The sequence below is a fragment of the Miniopterus natalensis genome, chromosome 2 (genome assembly GCF_054644295.1).
Source record: "Miniopterus natalensis isolate mMinNat1 chromosome 2, mMinNat1.hap1, whole genome shotgun sequence".
NCBI classification, from domain to species: domain Eukaryota; kingdom Metazoa; phylum Chordata; class Mammalia; order Chiroptera; family Miniopteridae; genus Miniopterus; species Miniopterus natalensis.
Genome location: NC_142082.1, coordinates 38,627,145 through 38,649,133, shown reverse-complemented (window position 1 = coordinate 38,649,133; position 21,989 = coordinate 38,627,145). Strand labels below are relative to the sequence as shown.

Below are 21,989 nucleotides of genomic sequence, written 5' to 3'. Positions count from 1 at the left end.
TCGTTTGGCTCTTTTCAAGCTTAGTACTAAAGCTTTTAATGGAATTACTTCGCCTTAATTCAAAACTACCTGCCATTAATCCCTGAAGGCACATGTTAATCAAATCTGAAGGGATGCTATGTCCGAGATGGGTCAACTTAGAAGATTTAAAATCTTTTCCTCCTACCATTTCATCATCGATGAGGTAATATAATTACAATGATATTATCAGTTGATGGCTTAAAATTTTTCCTAAATTCTGCTTTTTATTAAAAAAAGTAAAAATCTCCAACTCAGGCCTCCAACTAAGAAAATGACTGATTTAGCAATGAGCTGTTTAACTCTTATCCAATGTAAAGACTGTGTTAAGAGGTATCACATATCACGGTGGAGGTGATACAAATAAGACAGCCACAACCTTCATTCATTCAATCGACAAACATTTGTTGAGAGGCCAGGCACTGTTCTAAGTGCTAAGGATACATGCACTAGTCAAAAAAGCAGAACATACTCTGAATCACATAGAGGGAGACACTAAATGAGAGTAGAAATGCACGACAGGGTCGCGATGCGTGCTTCAGAGAAGCAGGTGAGGGTTGCTATCTTAGTTGGAGGTGACACGTGAGGCATGAAAATATCTGGGAAACATCCTGGAAGAAGGTACATCAGGGGCAGTGGTTCTGGGACAGAAACAGGCTGTGTAAAAGTGCCGTCACATAGTCACAGTTCAGTGGGGGTTGGGGGATGTGAAATGGTCAAGTACAACCCACTGAGGGCCGTGGGAAGATGGGAAGCACACAGTTCCCCTGGAGGGACAGGAGGGACGGGAAGGCGGTGGCGGTGTCCTTCATCTTTCTTCTTTGGCCTGCACACTGTCCCCTGGCTCTTGGACAGAAGGAACAGTATCTGTACAGACAGATATGAGAAAGGGCTACATGCAGGGCACTCCACAAACGCCGGCGTGGCTGGGATATGTCCTGAGGTTGTGCGAGGAAATGCTGGAAAGGCGAATGGGGGCAGAACGCAAAGAACCTGGTTCTCCATTTCAGGACGTTGATCTGCATCCTGAATGTGAGGGCCGGCCAGTGAGGGCCTAAGCAGGGAGGGTGACCTGAGAGGGCAGCCGTGGGGAGATCTGATGAGGACAGGCCTGAAGAACTCATCACGCAGGAGGTGGGGGTCTGGTGACATGGGGCTTTCGAAAACACAACAGGGATCCGTGGCTAGAAACAGGTCTGACTGACATCTGTTAATCTAAGGGTCCCTAACCTTCTGTATGTGACAGAATCCACTTAATGTTTACAACATATAGCTGTAAAACTCACAGACCTTAATAACCCTGGGTATATATTCATGACTGAAGTAAACTGTTAATGGCAAGTAAAAGTGTAATTCATTCACTTTTAATACAAAACCCTTCACATTACCAAGCTTCAACATAACCGCCATCTTTCATAGCATATTGTTCAATCCAATTTTCTAACTCATTGAGAACATTCTCCAGCTGCTGCTGAGTGATTTTCTAAATTGCATTCGTGCTCCCTGCCCTAAGTTTCCTTAAAGAACGTGGTTCTGATTAGCAAACAACAATTTAACAAGCTTGCTTCTATCGAGAGAATATCCAAAGTCATTAAACCCGAAAGGTGCGAGGGGACTTTATAAATACCTGTGTTTGAAGAACCTGGGAGAGCTCTTGTGATAAGCACATTGATACCTGGCAATTAAAAGCCCTCCTCTTTCTGCCTAGTGACAGAAATGCAAGGGCCAGCAGAAACTATTCTTGAAGTGATGGAGAACTTGTGCAGGCACACAAGTCAGGGTGACAGACATGTGGGAGTTCAAGGTGGGGTCCTGGGAAGAGGGAGGCTGGGCTACCGTACATGCGACTGAGGATGGCGGAGTGGGGAAACTCGGTATAAGCCACAAGGCACTTCTCTGCCTAAGGGAAAATTCATCAAGTCACAATCTGGAAGGCATGGGAGAGAGGTGAGATCAGACAGCTGGAGCCCATGTCAAGGTCAGATGGCCCTGCTCTCTGCAGTCTGAAAAATTCAATGTAATATGCACTTTTTTTCATTGTGATAAAATTTATATAAAAGAAAATTTAACATTTTAACCATCACCACCATCCATCTCCAGAACTCTTCCTCACACCAGTAAATAAGCACATTTTACATGCACACTCTGTGCAGAAATGTTAGGGGACCTGTCCAGCAACCCATGCTTAGTGGGTGACCTCAAATCCCAGCTCCAAGTGTCCAGGCTCAGAGGTGTCTCACAGTCTCACTCTCACACTGCTGACTCTGCTCAAATCTCTTTACTTCACTATATAGGACCTGTTGTAAATTAATTGTCATTCCACTGCCCCCCTCCCCCAAATTCTCATGTTGATGCCTTCACTTCCTCTACCTTACAATCTGGTGATAGGACCTTTAAAGTGGTGATAAAGTTAAAATGAGGCCATGAGGGTGGGCCCTAATCCAATCTGGTTTCCTTAGAAGAAGAGCAGGTTAGGATATAAGAGAGCCTTGGGGCGGGGAGAGAGCGGGGCAGGTGAACAGATGAAAGATCACAAGAGGACAAAGCAGGAAGACAGCCATCCACAAGCTAAGGAGAGAGGCCTCAGGAGAAACCAACCCTGCCGACACTTTGACCTTGGACTTCTAGCCTCCAGAACTGTAAGAAAATAAGTTTCTGTTGTTTAAGCCCCCAGTCTGTGATACTTTGTTCTGGCAGCCTGCTATAGACCGAATGTTTGTGCCCTCCGATAATTCATACACTGAAACCTAATCCCTACTGGGATGGTATTTGGAAGTGAGGCCTTTGGGAGGTGATCTCTTCTGTGCCCTTACAGAAGAGATCAGAGACAGCTGCCTTTCCCCTTCCACCATGTGAGGACACAGCAAGATGGTGAACCCAGTAGCAGGCTGTCACCAGACACCAAACCTGCCTTGATCTTCCAGCCCTCAGATCTGAGAGAAACACATTTCTGTCCTTTATAAGCCGCCCAGTCAATGGTATTGTTATAGCAGCCTGAAGAGACACAGCCCTAGCAAACTAACACAGGACCTAATTTCCAAATAGCTTTCCCTTTGCTGCATGACCTGGATCCTCCACTGGAGGAGGGCGGGCTGCTGTTCCTTTCACACATCTTGCTTCTTCCCACCTCTACGCCTTTGCTTCTGCTGGTCCCTTTAACAAAAGGAACTGAATCCTGTTCTCAGTCTCCACACACCCATCCCAGCCTGCAGGACCCGGCACTTCCTGCCAAGCCCAGTCCACAGAGAGCTTTCCAATCTAAGCTGAACGCCTAGAGCTGCCGCTTCTATTTCCTTTTAGCATTTGTCATTCTTTATCAAAGCTGTTTAAGCCTTGAGGGTGAACTTTTCCCATGCATTTGTCTTTTGAAAAACTCTAAGTAGAAATAAATTCCTTAGGGGCCAAAACGAGATCGAAACTTCTTCATCTCCCTTTATCTGCCCAGTGTGGGTACTTACCCTCTCTGGCTTACTTTCCTCCTTTGTAAACTAAGATGTTTCATACAATGACATTTGTAAGAGCCTCTATCTCAGTGCACACAGTAGGGCTTCAATAAGTACAACTGAAAGGGCTCACTGGCTTTAGCAGGGTAAACAGCAGCAAGGTAACTGTGGAGCAGATGTGGAGGGTGCTTTAGCAAGAGAAAGTTCCCGCTTTCGCAAAGGCCAGCCCAGCCTGCACAAGAAGCGCCATTCAGTGCACATTAGCTTACAGTATACACGAAAAAGAGTCAGACTGCTCTAGTTCCGTGGCTCAGCAGCTAAGCAAAAGCCAAAGAAAACAAATTCCAGAAACACAAAGCGAGAGGCAGGAGTTAAGCCAGATTCTAGATTCCTACTTTCAAATTCAAGTTAACCTTACATTTGTGGGTATTAATTCATGGACCAATGTTAAATGATTGAAGCTATACTCTGCTCTGAAGCAAATCATTTGTAAATTCTAGACTTTACCAACTATTTCCAACCTAAACAATTATAGGCATGAGGCAAGGAGGTCTTTCCATGGACCTCATCTCTGAATCACAACAGTGTTCAACGATTCAGATGATGTTCACTCCAAGAGCCAATGAAATGTCCCAGGAACAGTGCTTCACACAGTGCCCCGTTGGTGCTGAAAACGTCACTTCTAATATGCCAAAACCAGTGATGGGGGGAAAGGACTGGAAACCAAGTACCAAGTCACTGAGTCCAACCTTAGATTTAAAATCTGTACATCGTCATTCTTACTCCGGGATCCGACCCATCAACAGTGTCTTGGCTATCAAATGCGTGTGTGGGGGCACATGGTGGGGAGGGAACTTGCAAAATTTGCCATTTATTTCTTAACTCCCTAAAGCATGTACTCCACTTGCCTCCACAAACTATAAGCACCTTCTGTCTTTTCACATCTTAACTTCATGTTTGTGCAAAATTTCTCTAAAATGTATCTGCTGTGGAGGGAAAGGAAGGGAAAGAGGGACCTCAAAGCAGAAAGAGCTCACATAGGCTTCCCTCCACAGGGTTCTTAAAAAACGGAAATGACACAAAACACAAGCAAACTCACAGCTGGAACAAGTGCCTGCCAACTTCTGCATCTACGGCGCTGAGGGGATCGTCCAGAAGGTAAATGTCTGCATCCTGATACACTGCTCTAGAAAACGTAAAGAGATATCAGACAGAAGGCTTCACGCTCCCTGGACCTCATCTCTGAATCATGACAGTGTTCAACGATTCAGATGATGTTCATTCCAAGGACATGACCCAGGACAAGTGCGTCACACAGCGCCCACAGCGGGTCTGCGTGGTCACCATCCCCAGAAGCAGCCCAAGAAGAACATGCTGAATGACAGCCAAAGTGGGATTTACCTGGCGAGGTTAATGCGGGCTTTCTGCCCTCCGCTCAGCGTGGCTCCCCGATCTCCTATCACCGTTAGGTCTCCATCTTCCAAAAGATCCAAATCCTATGTAGAAATAGGGGAAACAAAAAAAAGACTTAAAATGTGTTCTCCCACTGTCATCCTAAACTTTTAGCATTAGTTCTTCATACACCAAGTTGAGCAACAGCGATGGATATATTTCAAAGTGACTAAATTATAACCTTGCACCTTTCAAAAAAACCTCTCAGGACATTGTGTTTGTTTTCATCCTGTAGCTATTCAATGTTTATGCATTTAACCCATTTAACATATTTACTGAACACCAACTATATGCCAGGCATTGTTGTGGGCACAATGAACTCAGCACAGTGAAGAAAACAGTCCCTAAGTTTCCATAATGAGAGACTGACATGAAAAATTAACATGGGCGCAAGTACTAAGTATTAAGAACAAAAAGGACATTCAGCTGGGAGGGAAAGAGAGTGAAGGAGGGAAAGTCCATCTTGTATGGGGTTCCAGAAGGGATCTGAACAGAGGGCATTTAAGGAGGTAGATACCTGTCAGGGGGCAGAGCAAGCCTGCACAGATCTGGATAAAACGTATTCTATGTGGAGAAATGGCCAAGTGCAAAGGCCGTGGGGCAGATGCACATCCACGGTGTGCGGAGACTAGCAAAGAGGCCAGGAGCAGAGCGAGTGGGGGGGGGGGGGCGCAGAGACATAAGCAGGTGGGGCCATGGTTTCACTCTGAGTGAAATGGGAAGGGGGTCTGGGAGAGGCATGACATGATCTGCATTAAGCTTTTTAAAAATGTTTTTGATTTTTTTTTTTCTTTAGAGAGAGAGGAAGAGATTGGGGGAGAAACATGGATGAGAGAGAGTCACTGATCGGCTGCCTCTTGCATGCCCCCTACCAGGGATCGAGCCCACAACCCGAGCATGTGCCCTGACAGGAAAGCAAACCAGTGGCCTCTTGGTCCACAAGACAATGCTTAACCAGCTGAGCCACACCAGCCAGGGCTGTATTAGAATTTTTTTAAAAAATCACTTCTGCCTCTGTGGAAAACAGACTGCAGGTAAAGGGGCGGGGAGAAGGCAGGACACGGGTTACGAGGCCGTCGCAATAATTTAGGTGACAGACGACAGTGGCAGAGACCAAAGTGGGACAGTGACAATGAAGAGCTCTCACATTCTGACCAATTTCGAAGGTCAAGCCTGCAGGATATGCTGAATGGAATGGGTGTGGGCTGCCAAAGAAGAGCTGGAGAAAAGCAAGGACTGCACTGTTTTTGGCATGAAAAGGGGGAAGAACAGGGTCCCCCTGTCCTGAGTTGAAAAAGATGATAAATGCAGGTTTAGGGGATAAAGTCGAGATGTTGGTCATGGACAAGCTGAGATACCCGTTGGAGGTGACAGGCTGCAGCTGGATATGCAAGTCTGAAGGTCAGTGCTGGAGGCACAAGCGTGGGAGCTCGGGGCACACACGTGGCTTATAGAGGCACAGGCCTTATTTTATCAAGAAATAAGTGTGTCTTAACTGGCCATTTTGCTGACCTCCGGCTCAGCTTCCCACTTTCCGAGAAAGGATGACACCTGACCCACGTCTACACAGTGACATTTAGGGCACAGTGACAGACCAGATGTACACAAGAAATAAAAGCAGAAGGAGCAGTCTGGGCAGGAAAAACCAAAGTGTGTTCTGAGGACACTGAGCAGATCATCTGGGCCAAGTAGGTGCTTATTCCATGCACGCCAGGAACACTCAAAGCTAAGAAAAGTAAGTTTTGATTTGAGAATCTGGGAATCTATCAAAAGTTATATTTGAGTAGAACTTAAGAAATAATGGACAGATCACAGTACCTAGAAAAAAGAAAGAAAGAACATCCTCAAAATGACAGGATAACAATCAGGCTTAAATTACAATTATATTAGAAATTTTTAATTAGGTTACCTATAATTATCACTAGGTAGACCCTGGCATACGCAAACAGAGTTGGGAGAAGCTCACTGGTTCTCTACTAAACCTCTCAAGCATCGACCTAGGATACACAGCAATCCCTTTCTGAAAATGCAGCCTTCATTTCTTTGTCTCTATTTTGGCAAATTTGGGAGAGAAAGCCAGCGGCATATTGGGATCTCCACGATGAACAAGTCCTTTATCTCACCACGTCTCATTTCCTCTCCTACAAAATGTGCTGCAGAAACAAGAATTGCTAAACTCAAGGATGCTGTGAGAATCAAGAGTAAGTGTATGAACAGCTTCTACAAATGGAGAAAGGACATGAATTAATTTTCGCTATTGGTGGCTGACACATATTTTCTGACCAAACCAACAGTGGGACCTCATTCACATTCTGATTCCGTGTGAATCATAACAGGCAAAGCACACCACCAAAAGAAGAAGAGAAAAAGAGTGTCTCCGTTATAACCCATTGCCTGACAGCCCACAGAGACACGCGGGCACACCCAGTTCCCTGCATGCTCAAAGCTCACCTGGATGACATCAAAGGAAAGACAGCAATTGCTTTATCATGAAAATTCATTATCATTTCATATTATTTCTTTGTTGAGCTAAGAAGTTAGTACCATCACTTGCTTTGGGCTTTCATAAAATAACAATGAGCCACTTTAAGTTAAGGTCCCAGCCTTGTGGGAATGAACACACACACACACACACACACGCGCATGCATGCACACACGCATGCACGCACGCACGCAGCTTACTGGGCCTGTTTCACTGCTGACAATCCTTGCCAAGTGTTCTCAGTTTTTATGCCTTGATTCCACATTGCTTTGCTTTCCTTCTCAGAATACCACCAGGTTGTAGCACAGCAATCTTAGACTTTTTCTAGAAAGGGCACTTAAAACCCACTCTTTCATTTACCACAGTTAGGAAATAAGAAATGGGCTCTCTCTGAGCCTGTAGAAGGACTTGGAGTGTGTTTGTTGACTCGGCAAACTATTTATAGACAAGCCTCAGATGGGAAAAACATTTCAAAGGATCTGAAGGAACACCCGAGCCAGACTAATTTCCTAACCGTGATTTGTCTGATTTGGTTAGAGCAACCGGTGTGCCGCAATAATTTTTAAAACATACAGTACCTGACCATTTAGTCAGGGGCACTGACCTCTTTTCCCTCAGGTTGTCAAGTAGAAAAATGGCAACAGCCAAAGCGACAATAGCTGTTGGTGTGAATGAATCAAAATCATACGTTTTTTTTGTCAGGTCGGCAAAATATATATTTTTTGGTGTGCAGCAGAATTTTAGTGATTAGTTTATGTGCCATGAGATGAAAAAGGTTCCAAACTGCTGGGTCAGAGGGAAAAGCCTGAGCTGAGCATATATTATGATTCCTCCCAATGAAAGGAAGGTATTCTTTCGTTACCTCTAAGTTAAATTTAACCAATTATTTCATCCACAGTGGCTTTCACTGAAAATCAGACACACAGACCAGAGGAAAACCAGGAAACAGCTATGCTGGTTTGGTGTCACAGGGGCAGAAACACATCCAGTGCCTCTCAGCGATGACAGAGACTTACAGCAGAAATATCACTGAGCGGACTACTGAAATAGTTATGAGGGCCAAAGTGAGGCCCTGGCAATGGAGAGCGGATTTGGGGTCAAACAGCAGGAAATCCATTGATCCAATTGGGATATAGTTATCCCAATTGAGAGATGAAAAAATATATAACAATAATTATTCTAATTATTAAAGCAATCTGAAATGAAAATGTCCAAGCTGGCAGGAATGTGGGCACCCCAGAGGCATTTGTAAAGGCAAGTGATTCTATGTGGGAAAATATCAAATAGAATTTATCAATGCTATACCTCTGAATATGTATTGCCTAAGAGGTTTTCAAAAGTCTTCAAGTGATAAAAGACTATATGCAGACAAATGTCACATAATTTATTGCTTATGGTGCAGTAACATACTTCTTGTTGATTTATGTAGTGTACTGTGTGTAGAACACCTATATAATATCAACTCAAATAATATAAGTTAAATACTTAGATACCTTCTTTTCTAATGTCACATTTTACGATACGAATTTACCCAGAAATAGCTGCTTTTATCATTAAGAGCCGATTCTTTTCAACACTTTTACATTTATAATGTGTTTGTTACATGCCTAGCAATTAGGCGCTTTAAAATCATTACTGCATTTCATCCTGCAACAACCTTATGAGGTTGATAGTACTATTACCTCCACTCTACAGATGAAGAAACTGAGGCTCTGTACAGTTCAGACAGCCAAATCGCACACCTAACAAATAGAGGAACTGAGACTCGATCCCAGAGCTGTCTGATTCCAGGGCCCCGTGGATTCCAGCCCCCAACCCTGCAGCACATAATATGATTCTGCTGCTTCCTAAATCATGTTCTATAACTCACTGCAATGTCCCTGAATACGTCATCTGCCTCATGATGTTGCCAGATGTAATTACTTCATCTCTCTCTATTATAGAAATGTTTTCAGGTCAATAAACTTAAGTTTATTTCAATTAGATCTAGTATAATACATCTAGTTGTTATTAATATTATGTAATGCAATAAATGGTTTTTTACCTCCAGGACTTGGGGGCAACCCTAAGGAGGAATCACTGTCATTTATATGGATGTATGGATGTATATAGAGATAAGGGCTACAATAGTAATAATAGCTACTCTTTACTAAAAACCTGGCGTTTGCATTTTACAGGTATTATCTGCAGTCTTTAAAATAATCCCACACCTCTCCCATTTAACAAGACAGGAAATGGAGACAAAAATCTGGATTAACTACCCAGGAATGTTTCTCTCCAAAGGCCAAATCTTTACTATTACACATGCAATCTCCGTATCTACAGGCCGAAGCAATTCCAGAATGCCTCCGATTATCTGTAGCTGTCTCATGCCCACCCACTGACACATGGATTTCAACAGCAGATGAGCAAAGGACCTCATAACTCATTCAGTGATTTCCTGATGTCCTAAAGACCATGTGACCCCCCCACTAACTAGAGTCACAGATGGCATTTCAGAATGGCAGCAAAACCTCTTAGAAACCTTCTGACCCAATGTCCTCATTTTGTAACAGAAACATCAGAGGCCCATACAGGTAAAAGGACAGGTTCAAAGTGACAGTGGGCAAGTGACGAAGCCAGGGCCAGGACACCGCTCTTTACCAGTTCTCCACCCTGGGCCTCCCTTCTGGCCGAGGCCCTGACTCCTTGTTCCCATGTCATGCAGAACACGGTAAGAGTCCATGTTTGTGTGTCAACTGACGTACAGAGAATCACTGTGCAGCCCAACCCTGCAGGGGCCTCCTTCCCACCGGAGTCTGTGTGCCACACAGACACCTGACAGTGAGCAAAGCCCAGGACACTGCCCCGTTCCTGCTCCAGTCATTGCATGTGGCTGTGACAAAGGCATGGGTCCCTGGAGAAAATGCTGAGTGGCAGCCACTGTCCCAACATCTGCTTTTCTCCAAAGATGCTCAAACACAGGCAGGCATAGAAAGATGGGCCAACCTGTGACCAGAAAGGCAAGGTCCTGCAAAGAAAGAGCCAGATACTGGCCTAGGTCTTAGAGTCTGATCTGGCCATAAGGAGTTGAACTTGACTGAGGTAAAGAGAAAATGCCCGAGATCTGTTTATTCCACATCCCACATTTATCAACCACCCAATTTCTAAAACAGTTCTTCCTTATATATACTTTCTCAATTAAGAGGCACCGTGGCACCGTGGGAAAGCACAGAATCTAGTTGTGCAGAAACAGATCTGAACCTGAGCTGCAAATGTTGAGGTGAGTCGCTTCATCTCTCTAAGCCTCAGTTTTACCAACTATAAAATGAGGGTGACATCAAAGATACAGGTAAAATATTCAATACTCATATACCTTTGTGTGTGCACACATGTGAGAGAGAGAAATGATTAGCATGTGGACTCGGAAAATGGGAGCTATTATTATTACTGCTTTACATTTGTTTTCCCTCTTTTTTTACATAGTATGTAAACTGTTTAATAAAAATCTAGCTCGCGGTGCTAACTTGATGTAATTTCTAAAAACAATATAATCTCGCATTAACAACAGCCCAGGAAAAAGAAATAAAAGCCCACTAAACAAGCAATTATGTTTTATCCTCATCATCATAAAATGCTACTCACCTGACACCATCTACGATGTTCAAGCCATTGTTCAAGCAAAATTACAAAATTCCTCACAAAGCTGGTTTGGAGCCTTCAATACCAAACCTCTGAACACCCGTCCCCGCCTTTTCCATGCAGCATAAAAGAACAGTCGGGTGTCCAGGCTGCACTGAACAGACCCGAGGGAGAGCCCTTAAATACTGCTATTCACTGATTTCTACAACCCAAAGTGAGTAACATAGCAGTTATCAGTACCTTTCTTTTTCTTTTTGCTCAATTATATACTCCTATCAGGTATGAGTTCAGTTCTCATCAGTTGATCCCTAATTTTATTTAAATTTCAATGTACAACGAAACATCTCATCCTGCCCTTTTCTGCAAAGCTCAATGTCATTTCTGAAAGCAGTCTCTCCCCCTAGTGAAATGATGCAGTATTAAAAAGGAAATTTTAAATAATTCTCTTTTCTTTAAGTAAATTACAAGTCAAAAACAAAGTGGAGCCCGGACGGCCTTGGCTCAGCGGTTGAGCATCGACCTAGGATCCAGGCGATCGGGGTTCGATTCCCAGTCAGGGCACATGCCCGGGTTGGGGGCTCCATCCCCAGTCTGGGGCGTGCAGGAGGCAGCCGATCAATGACTCTCTCATCATTGATGTTTCTATCTCTCTCTCTCCCTCTCCTTTCCTCTCTGAAATCAATAAAGATATATTTTTAAAAATCAAAGTGGAGAGGAAAACCCATAGAACAAAAGGGACCTAGGAGACCCATCAACCACGTGCACAGGGCAGGCCCTACGAGGAATCTGACTCAAACCAACGGCTAACAAGACTTCTTACTAAGACAACGAAATGTAAGCACAAACTAGAACAGTGACGATACTCAGGAATTCCGGGCACTTTTTAGGTGTGATAACGTGATGGTGTTTTTTCAAAGTCTCTCTTATATTTTAGAGATAACATGAAATATTTAACAGATGAACTAATATGAGGTCTAGAATCTGCTTCAGAATCTGTTTCTGGGTTGGAGGTGGGATTAGCAATAGAAATGAAACAAAACTGGCTGTCAGTTGATCGTGGCTGATGCTGGGGAATGGGTACAGGAGGGTTCATTACATTATTCTCTCTACTTCTACAAAACTTTACAACTTTAAAAAGGTTAAAAGTGAATAAAACTTCACAAAACTGAAGGGAAAAAAGCAATCTATGAATGTCATCATCAGATCAGGATTAAAACAGTAGCATATGTGCATATGTATTTACCCTGAAGACCAGCTAAAAGTATTAAATAGCATTCAAATATCTTCCACATTAAAAATAAAACTTTTAACAAACCTTGTAGACTAAACCAACACTATTATTATTATTTGAAATTCAAAGCAGATGCAACTCAAAAGTCATTACTCACTTTTTTCAAAGCACAGGCCTTTATTACTTTTTCATATCGTTCCTTTTCATATTTCTTCCCAAATAAAATATTGCTCCTCACAGTTCCTGAAAACACCCAGGGCTGCTGAGAAGCATATGCGATCTTTCCATGCACAGTGACCAGCCCCTGGCTCGGGGCCAATTCTCCCAGCACAGCACTTAACAGTGACGACTGAAACAGATCACAAACAAACATGTGTCACAGGCAACACTCAGATAGAGCAAGCCACTGCAGTACAGCTTCCCCAGCCCTGTCACTGAAAATAGGACAAAGTACAGCCCTGGAAGCTGCAATGAAAACAAATTTTAATAACACTATTGGTCAGTGTAAACTAACTGTTGATAAAGGCTATTAATAGAGTATAAAAAACTCACTCTGCCCAAAACTTCACCCCCAAATGAAATGCTACACTCAACAAAGACTAATTCAGGATGTTTAACATTCTTAACTAACAGAGTGACCTGGCATGAAATACATTTCGTATGCCTGATGTTTAATGCAGTTGTCCCAGAAACCAGATATCCTTTACTTGACAAATATTCATTCCTGCAAAGCTATGTGTACATAATATAGTCAATGCATCACAAAAGATTATTTAACGGAACTCTGAAGCGAGTCATATTTCCAAAGAGCAAAAATCCATCATAAGAGAAATAATCCCCGTCATTTTTATGGCCTATGTTTAGATTTCTGTATTTTGTTGTTTCGGAACACACAAGACTAACTGTGCACACACATTTCCTTCAAATCTGTTCCTGCATACAGATGTGACATGCCTGTGTCTACATGATCAGCATGCTTATAACACGGAGCTGAAATAATCTGTTTACATATCGTTCTCACCCCACGACCCGGTTGCTTCCAGAGGGCAAAGCGTCTGGGTCTTACCATACCTTCTGCTCCCTGCACAGCACCACACACGTGGCTGCACATTTACTAAATGCACTGAAGTGACTTGGATAAATCAGATGAGGAAATGTTTACAGCTTTCTAGAAGAGCCTTTACAACCTCCAGACTTCCTGGAAGGTCTGCTCTGACAAAAAGAAGTCCCATTTTCTCAGTCATTCCATCCTAAACAGCTGTCACTTAAATAATTTCCTCCACTGAGATGGCCAGCTTCCAGACAGGCAGTTCCCAACTGTGCTACTTGAATGACCAAGAAGAAAAACATAATATGCTTTATCCAGATTTATTTGGCCATGCAACCTCGCAAAATGAACATTCTATGGGATACACTTTGAGAAATGCTGTTCTAAATATACCCAATTCATATCTGTGTTACACATAGCTGTAGGCTCGACCCCAAGATTTTAATATGGGATGTGATGTTACATCAAGCAGCCAAAAGACATTACAACTTACCTTTCCTGCTCCCACAGGTCCAACCACAGCTAACAGTTCACCGGGTCTGACAGTGAAGGAAAGGTCTTGCAGGGTTGGGATTTCTGATACCTACAATTGAAAGTTTACAGAAAAGTGTCCATTTCAATAAAGTAATACACGTCACTTAAAAAAGTTGAGAAAGTTGTATAACAGTCATTGATACGTGAAGATAACCCACATCTTTCTCCTTCCTATTTTAAGATACTGCGTCCTGGAGTCCTTTACATCCAATCATATCTCTTTCGGGGTTTGAACAAGCTTCAGCTGCCTTTAGGAAGGCCCATTCTTTTAACATATTTCCATATGGGCATGGCTCTAGGCACAGAATGTAAGCAGTAGAAATGACAAGGCACCCTCTTGAAATGAAAACTTCTTGACGCACACTAACTTATTAAAAATAATATACTTAATAGAGCATTCAGTGTGGAAGGTTTTCATTATCTGTAAGTTGTCATAACCCTTGGTTTTACTCTTATTTCATTCATCTCCACAAGGTGGCAGCATAAGTACATGGTAAGCCTGTACTTCACTAAGACACCATTTGAAATCTCCACTAATCTCTCCATCTTCATTTGATAAAGACCAAGGCCATTCATTTCATGAATGATGCCAGTCAGTGAAACCTGCCCCCACCTACCTCGGGCTGTCTAGTGGAGCTGGTCATGGAGGCCATGTCTTTCTCCTACACTACAACCCAGCACGGGTACTTCATCTCTGCCCCACCCCCACCCAGACACTCCCTAATTACCCCCTAGAAGGGGGCATAATCCATCCACAGGCAATGCCAGCACAACGGAACAGGCTAATCTGTACTACAATGCAGCTGCAGAAAGTCTGAGAACATGTCGTTAAGGTTCTTGGAAGGACAGAACAGCTCATTTCACAATGTTGCATAGTTTGATACAAAAGAAACTTGGTCACGGATCATACAAAATGTGTGTTAGCTACCTCAGTGCTTCATCTAACTCAATGCATTAATAGAGTACATCTTTATAATGAGTTTTAATGGTGCTTTCTATAAATGCTTCACAATGTATTATAGTGAGCAATACACAGCAGGAGGTAAATCTACTGTATTAGGCATGGCAGGTTAGGTAAGGCAGCTTATGTAAGCTTCCATGTGCAAAGGGTGCAATGATGTGGCTTTATACATTTGGGTATTGTTTTGATGGAGATGGCAGATGTTAAATTAAAAGTAGTTGACCACGATGCAGGTGGCACAATTATTTAGAGTCACAGGCATGAAAACACAGTGTACAGAGTTTGGCCAACTGGACCACTGAAGAAGGGAGAGCCAATGCGGAGGTGGAAAGGAGTGCTGGGTAAATGAACAAGTCACGTTTGATACCATGTGTAAAATCCCAAAATTCTCTATTAAATCTAAGCCACCAGTTGTCTTTTAGCAGTTACAACCTTGTAATAAAGGATTTCTTACCTTATCCCAAAAAGCAGTAAAATCTTGAACTTGCACTATCCCTTTACCATCTGGAGGCAGCTCAGGGCTGCCCTGTTTTATCTCATCAAGCAACAGAAAGTTCTACAAAAAAAGGGAAAAACACAGATTGTTTAAACTGCAGGAATAATATCACAAAAATAATTGCTTTCCTGGAATTTTCAATAGAAAACTTTATATGGAATACATGCCATTTTACCAAGTGCATTTACAGTGTTAGCTTACATCAGGTCATACTATATAATATATAGTACAGCTGACCCTTGAACAACTTGGGTTTGAACTGCGTGGGTCCATGGATTTTTTTCAATAAATAATGTAACATCATCTTTTCTCTACCTCATTTTAGTTCAAGAATACACTATATAATACATATAACATATTATGTTATTGGTAAGGCTTCCAGTCAACAGCAGGCTGTTAGTAAAGTTTTCAAGGAGTCAAAAGTTATACACAGATTTTCGATGTGCGAGGGGTCGGCACCTCTAACCCCTATGTTGTTCAAGGGTCAATTGTATATATTATAGCATAAATTTTATATATTTATATTTTATAGCATATAGTATATATAATTATATAATACACTGCATTTAACCTGTATGTGTAGTATTACATATAATACATAATAGTATTACTATTATTATATATCATATATATTAGCATACATAATATAATATAAATTACATATTAGCAATATATATTAGCGTTCATGGCCACAAGGCTATCTTTGTAACTTTCTCAACAAGTGTACTAGTTCCCCTGAAGAGAAAATATGGCTCCCAACATGAACACATTTAGAACCTGGGCATTTTTATTGCTTTACTTTTGCGTTACTAACAATAAACACAGGAGTTGGTAGGAAATGATTCCATAAATATTAACCGAATCCCACCCAAGCACCAGGCAACATGCTAAGAACATAAAGACGAAGGCCATTCCCAGGCCTTTAGGGAATCAGGCTGACGCAGGAGCATGGCCGAGACCCCGCAGGGCAGCCGGCTCTACTGCGTATCTGCTGTGACCTTCACCTGAGCCCTCAGGTATACTCCGCTTTCTCCTCCTGCGTGTCAAATCAATATAGCACTGCTTGTCACTAACTATCACTTAAGTCGTGGTTCTAAAAAGGAAACACGCTTACTAAGTTTCTGTCTCTTAGAAAACATTTTGTAAGCATCTTTTCACAATCACTTGTCTTTTCTCCTTAGTAAATGCTCTCTCCTTGGTGGCAGGAATGGCCGTACCTTCCTCCTCTTTGCTACTTTCTATACTAGTTAGCTATTCAATACTATGTAGCTGAATAAAACAGTCCTGATAGCCACTGCACATCTAACATAATGATATAAAGGAAAACTTCCTCTTGCTCTGCAAATGCTACATATGAGAAAAGCTACAATGGTGCAGAAACTGAATAAACAACTGAGACAACCCCCATCCCCCCAAAAATCTTTGAACATGCGGCAGCCTGTGGGCTGTCCTCAAAATCTGCTCTTTCTTCTGTGGCAACAAAGCCCCGATTTTCAGCTGGCACTTGGCAGCCTAGAGGAGGACCTCGCTCCCCAGCCTCCCATGCGGCTAAGTGTAACCATGTAACAAAATTCAGGCCAGTGTGAAGTGACAATGTTCAGGAACCTTTCTCTACCCCCACAGCCTGGGACATGGAGGCTGCCAGCTTGCTTAAGGCCACACACTGTGGAATAACAAGAAAGAGTCCGGGTCCCTGGCACCATGAAGGATCATACTAGCCAGGGACTTGTCATGGAGTGAATTCTGTCCCCCAAAAACGTCCTAACCCGTTACCTCAAAATGTGATTTTATCTTAAAACAGTCATTGCAGAAGTAATTAATCAGGGTGTGGTCATGCTGGAGTACGGTGGACCCTAAATCCAACATGACTGGGATCCTTATAAGAAAAAAAGACAGATGCAGAGACAGTGGAAGTAAATCTACTGAGCATTTATTTGTCCGTAAAGAGGTCTGAGTGGAGAAAGAATTCACAATCTTCCAGCTTGCAAAGGTGCCAGAAGTGCTAGGTGGATTCTTTTCTAGTACTGGGGCAGAAGAAAAAGCTGAAATTAAATTGCCATTAAAGTTACAAAATGCAAACCCAGAACAGGTCATGTGAGAAAGTATCAGAAGCTGGAACTCCAGCCAAAAAGATTTGACTTCAGAATGGTCGGTAGGCAAAAACCTAAGCTGCTTAGGAAACAATATAACCTCAGAGACAAATTTTACTGCTTGTAGAAGTCGCTGAAGACTTTCAGGGCTTTGAAGTTAAGACAAGATCTTTTATAATCCTATTGGACTCATTCAGTGCCAAGACCAACAGTCTTCTCTCCTCACTAGAAGAAAAATTGAGAAAATTCTTGAGCCTGTAACTTCATTATAAATCCTTCATTTTCTGTACATGCAAGAGGAAATTGAAAACGTGTATAAAAATAGGTCACTACACTGTAAAGCCCCCGTGTAGATCTTTCCAGTGGGCATGGGTCACAGCACCATCTCAACAGTGGAAAACTGTGGTGGAGTTTCTTCCAGACATGATCTTAACACAAGTCACTCAATGTGGCCCAGCTGACTGAATCCCAGGCTGCAGACGACAGCGTCACAGTAAGCTTTGCGTCACAGTAAGCTTTAAGAAGATAGTGTTTTCGCCCTAGCCAGTTTGGCTCAGTGGTTAGAGCGTCGGCCCGTGGACCAAAGGGTCCCAGGTTCGATTCCAGCCAAGGGCATGTACCTCAGCTGCAGGCTTTGCCCTGGTGTGGCCTCAAGCGGGAGGCAACCACTCAATGTGTCTCTCTCACACCAAGGTTTCTCTCTCTCTCTCCCCCTTCCACTCTCTGAAAAAATAAAATCTAAAAAAAAAAAAAAAAAAGACAATGTTTTCTAAATTCTATGTGCCCACCAAGCTCCTGGCGCATTGATGGTCAAACCTCACCTAGCTCTGACGACCTATCAGTACACTCAGCAGGTCTTTCTTCCTCTCCTGCTCCCGTTCTCACCTTCTGATTGCATATCAACCCATCTAAGTGAGAGGCAGGGGAAGGAAGAAAAGTAAACACTGGATCGGCTAATTATACAGTCGTCTCCCCTTACCCAAGGTTTCATTTTCCATGGTTTCAGCGACCAGTGGCCAAACGTGGACCAAAAATATTATGTAGAAAATTCCAGAAATAAACAACTCGTAAGTTTTAAACTATGCTCCATCCTGCCCAGGACTTGAATCATCCCTTTGTCCAGCGCAGTATCCACCTCACTCTATCTCATCGCGTAGGCACTGCCCCATCTCCCATGATCACAAAAAGAAGAAGTGGGAGTACAGTACAAGTAAGGTATTTTGAGAGAGAGACCACATTCATGTAACTTTGTTACAGTATATTGGTATAACTGCTTTACTTTATTATAAGTTATTATCATTAACCTCTTATGTGCCTAATTTATAAATCAAACTTTATTACAGGTATGTGTAGGAGAAAACTTAGTATACAAGGGATTCAGTAGTATCCACAATTTCAGGCACCCACTAGGGGTCTTGGAAAGTATACCCCCCAGATTAGGGGGGGGGGCACTGTATTTATTGCCTATTACCTCTGTCAGATATTTAGAAAAGGAGACTAAATCGGACATATGGTCCGTCAGTGGGTCTTAAAGCAAGCACCTGGGTATTTGAAAAACATCTTTAAAACCACATTCATGCTCTCCTCCTTCCCAAATCTATAGTTCTAGTAGTTCATATTCCAATGAATCTGGGTGATTTTGCAGCAAAAAAAAAAAAAAAAAAAACACCAAACACAGTGCAGCCTGTGATCCCTCCTTCTGCCGAACCTCTCCCCTCCCACCACACCCAACTCAAGCTTGCTCCTAAGTAGATCCCAAATCTGGCCAAGTCTCTATTCCACCCTAATCCAAATGACATCAACGCATTCCCGGACTACCTACGCCTCTTTACCTATATCCCTGCCTTACTCTGGATCCCCACCCCTACCTCCCTGACTGGGTCCCCCCGCTGCAACCAGGGTGAGATCTGAAAAAGCTGAAAATCTTCATGCCTTCGGCAGGGTCCCATGTGGTCTCCTGCTCGGGACTCCAGCACTCTCTTCTCTGCGGCCTCACACTTTCTCAAATCTCCTCCTTGTGCACTAAGAGTTTTCCTCGCATAACCATCCCCATGAAAATGCAACGCATCAGCCTCCTGCCTCCTCCACTGGCCTGCCCCGCCCCACCCTCACACACGCGATTGCCCAGGGAACTTCTTCAGCCTTCCAGGGAGCACTGCACCCAAATTTACACCAGTGTCTCCAACAAGGCCCCTCCCTTAGGCTCTCCCTTCCAAGAACTAGGGATACACAAACACACATCGACAGCGAGTTTTATTCTTTGCTTCTTAATGACTCTCCCGCCCCACTTGATGATACAAAAATTCCAAGCAGGAAGGACTTCTGTGCGCTCCCTCGCCATTGTATATACGCATCTAAGCACAGCGCCAGGCTTGCGTACGTGCTCAATTATACCGTGAACTAAGTGACTGAATGAAGGAATAAATTCCAAATCTGTCTCCCAGCCTAGCATTAAGCAAGACAGGGCTTTGTTTTTCCTCTCACCTGACTAGTTTTAACATGACCCTGATGTCTTTTTATATTTGCTAAGAACATTTTGACTATGTGTGCTTTTATCCACAACTAAGGCAATTTTACCCCAAATGTGGCCTATTTCCAGGTATTCCGGGCATTTGCTAAAGACATAGATACCTTGGGCCTGAGCCAAAATCTAGCGAACTGGAAGCTCACCAAGGTATAATAATTTTGTTTTAACAAGAGTCCCATGTGATTCTGATGAACTACAGAACTCAGTTTTTAGAGAGTCATAGGAACCACATAGACTGAAAAAGAGTCTAAGCTCTAAAAGAAAAACACATTCAGCCCAGCCGGGTGTGGCTCAGCAGTTGAGCATTGACCTAAGATCGGGGCGATTGGGGTTCGATTCTTGGTCAGGGCACATGCCCGGGTTGTGGGCTCGATCCCCAGTCAGGGGCATGCAGGAGGCAGCCAATCAATGACTCTCTCATCATTGATGTTTCTATCTCTCTCTCCCCCTCTCCTTTCCTCTCTCTGAAATCAATAAAGATATATTTTTAAAAATTAAATAAAGAAAACACATTCAGTCATTATTCAACGCGACCACGAGGCAGTTTGCATGCTAACAACCCTTTCTCATTACTTTTACTCTCTGCCATTTGTCCTGTCTTTGCTGAAAACCACTGCTGAGCAGATCTGTAAACTCCTAGGCCCACCTGCCCGCCAGAAACTATGTACATGAGGGACAATCGAGGTTTCCTGCTCAAATCGAAGGTGTTTCCTTTATCGGACACAAGCTAGCTTGACAAAGAGAGCCCCAAGAAAAGTCAAAGTCTTCCGCGGGTCATAATTCTAACGTTACTGCACACATCTGCATGGGAAGGAATTTCAAGCTTCAGATACAGTTCGGTAGCATTTTGGTGGAAAAGAAATAAAAAATCCTATGGAAATATTTGGCAATTCCCTGAAAACCTTCTGCAGGATCCCTTTCATGCATGCAGTGCTCCTTGATGCACTACATAGTCCATCAGAGAGTGAAAGTCATCACTTTCCCCTAATCAGTGCTCAACTGTTCGGCATTCGCAGAGTCCCACAGATGTGACAGTGGCACATTTTCTGAGCACCTGCCCTCTGTGAGGGGGAAAAAGATGAATGTGACGCTGTATCTGCCCTTTACAAGTCTGGAATCCAGAGAGGGGAAGAAATCCATACAGAAGGCTTCAATTCGTGGGGTGAGGGCAGAGTCACATCCAGGGAGCTCAAAGGAAGAGACGGGGATTCAAGAGGATATGATGGTTAGCTCTGTGTCCACCTGTCTAGCCATAGTCCCCAAATATTTATTTGCTCGAACATATCAGGATATTGCAGTGAAAGTAATTTTTTAGATGAGATTAACACTGAAATCTGCAGACTCTGAGTAAAGCAGATTGTCCTCCAAATGTTGATGGGCCTCATCTTATCAGTTGAAGGCCTTAAGAGAAAAAAGACTTGAGCTCCTCTGAAGAGGGAATTCTATCCCCAGACTGCCTCTGGACTTGAGGTGCATTTTAGCACAAAGCCCCACGGTTTTAATCTTCTTTTTATCTCATGACAGCCAGTAAGACTGTCAGGTTAATTCTGTTAACCAAGGAAGAATGAATGTTTCTATTTACCTATAAGGCCAAAAAAAACAAAAACACCTGGCTGTCTACAGAGACCAGGAGCCAGGCCAGCAGTGTCTACATTAGCATCAGGTTGTGTGTGGGGCACAGCTCCTCTCTAGAGAGCAGGACCACCAAGTCCAGACAGGCTGGTGGACACACAGAACAAGGAAAAGACTCAGATCCATCCCCACTCTAGACAAGGTCCCGCACCCTAGGTTGAGATCCACAAGGCCCAGTGTTCCAGGAATGCCCAACTCACACCTGCTCCCTCCTGCGCATTTCTCCGGCTCCAAGCACAGGCTGGGCCACCCTGGGCCTCTGCTGACTGCCAGTTTTGTCCTGTGACTGTTGTTTCAGTCAACCCAGTATTTATTTGATGCCCTTTACGTGTTCAACATGGGGCTGAGCACTACGCAAAAGAACTACAAGAGATGGTCTGCAGCTGAGTGGCTCAGAGCACTCCTGGGGAGTCACAATCACCCCCTGAAATGATGCTGAGCGGTGCTGTGCTGG

The 21,989-nt window shown here is 43.3% G+C and overlaps 1 protein-coding gene across 1 annotated transcript in view; it reads right to left on the bottom strand.

Moving 5' to 3' along the window:
• ABCC4 (ATP binding cassette subfamily C member 4 (PEL blood group)) overlaps positions 1-21,989 on the bottom strand; it is a 227,153-nt gene that overhangs the window by 132,384 nt on the left and 72,780 nt on the right. Inside the window, exons 9-13 of the mRNA XM_087814273.1 lie at positions 15,245-15,346; positions 13,789-13,878; positions 12,405-12,596; positions 4,863-4,957; positions 4,561-4,647 (exon numbers count right to left, since the gene is read on the bottom strand). Coding sequence (XP_087670399.1) covers positions 4,561-4,647; positions 4,863-4,957; positions 12,405-12,596; positions 13,789-13,878; positions 15,245-15,346 — 566 coding nt within the window. The remainder of the gene's footprint in view (positions 1-4,560; positions 4,648-4,862; positions 4,958-12,404; positions 12,597-13,788; positions 13,879-15,244; positions 15,347-21,989) is intronic.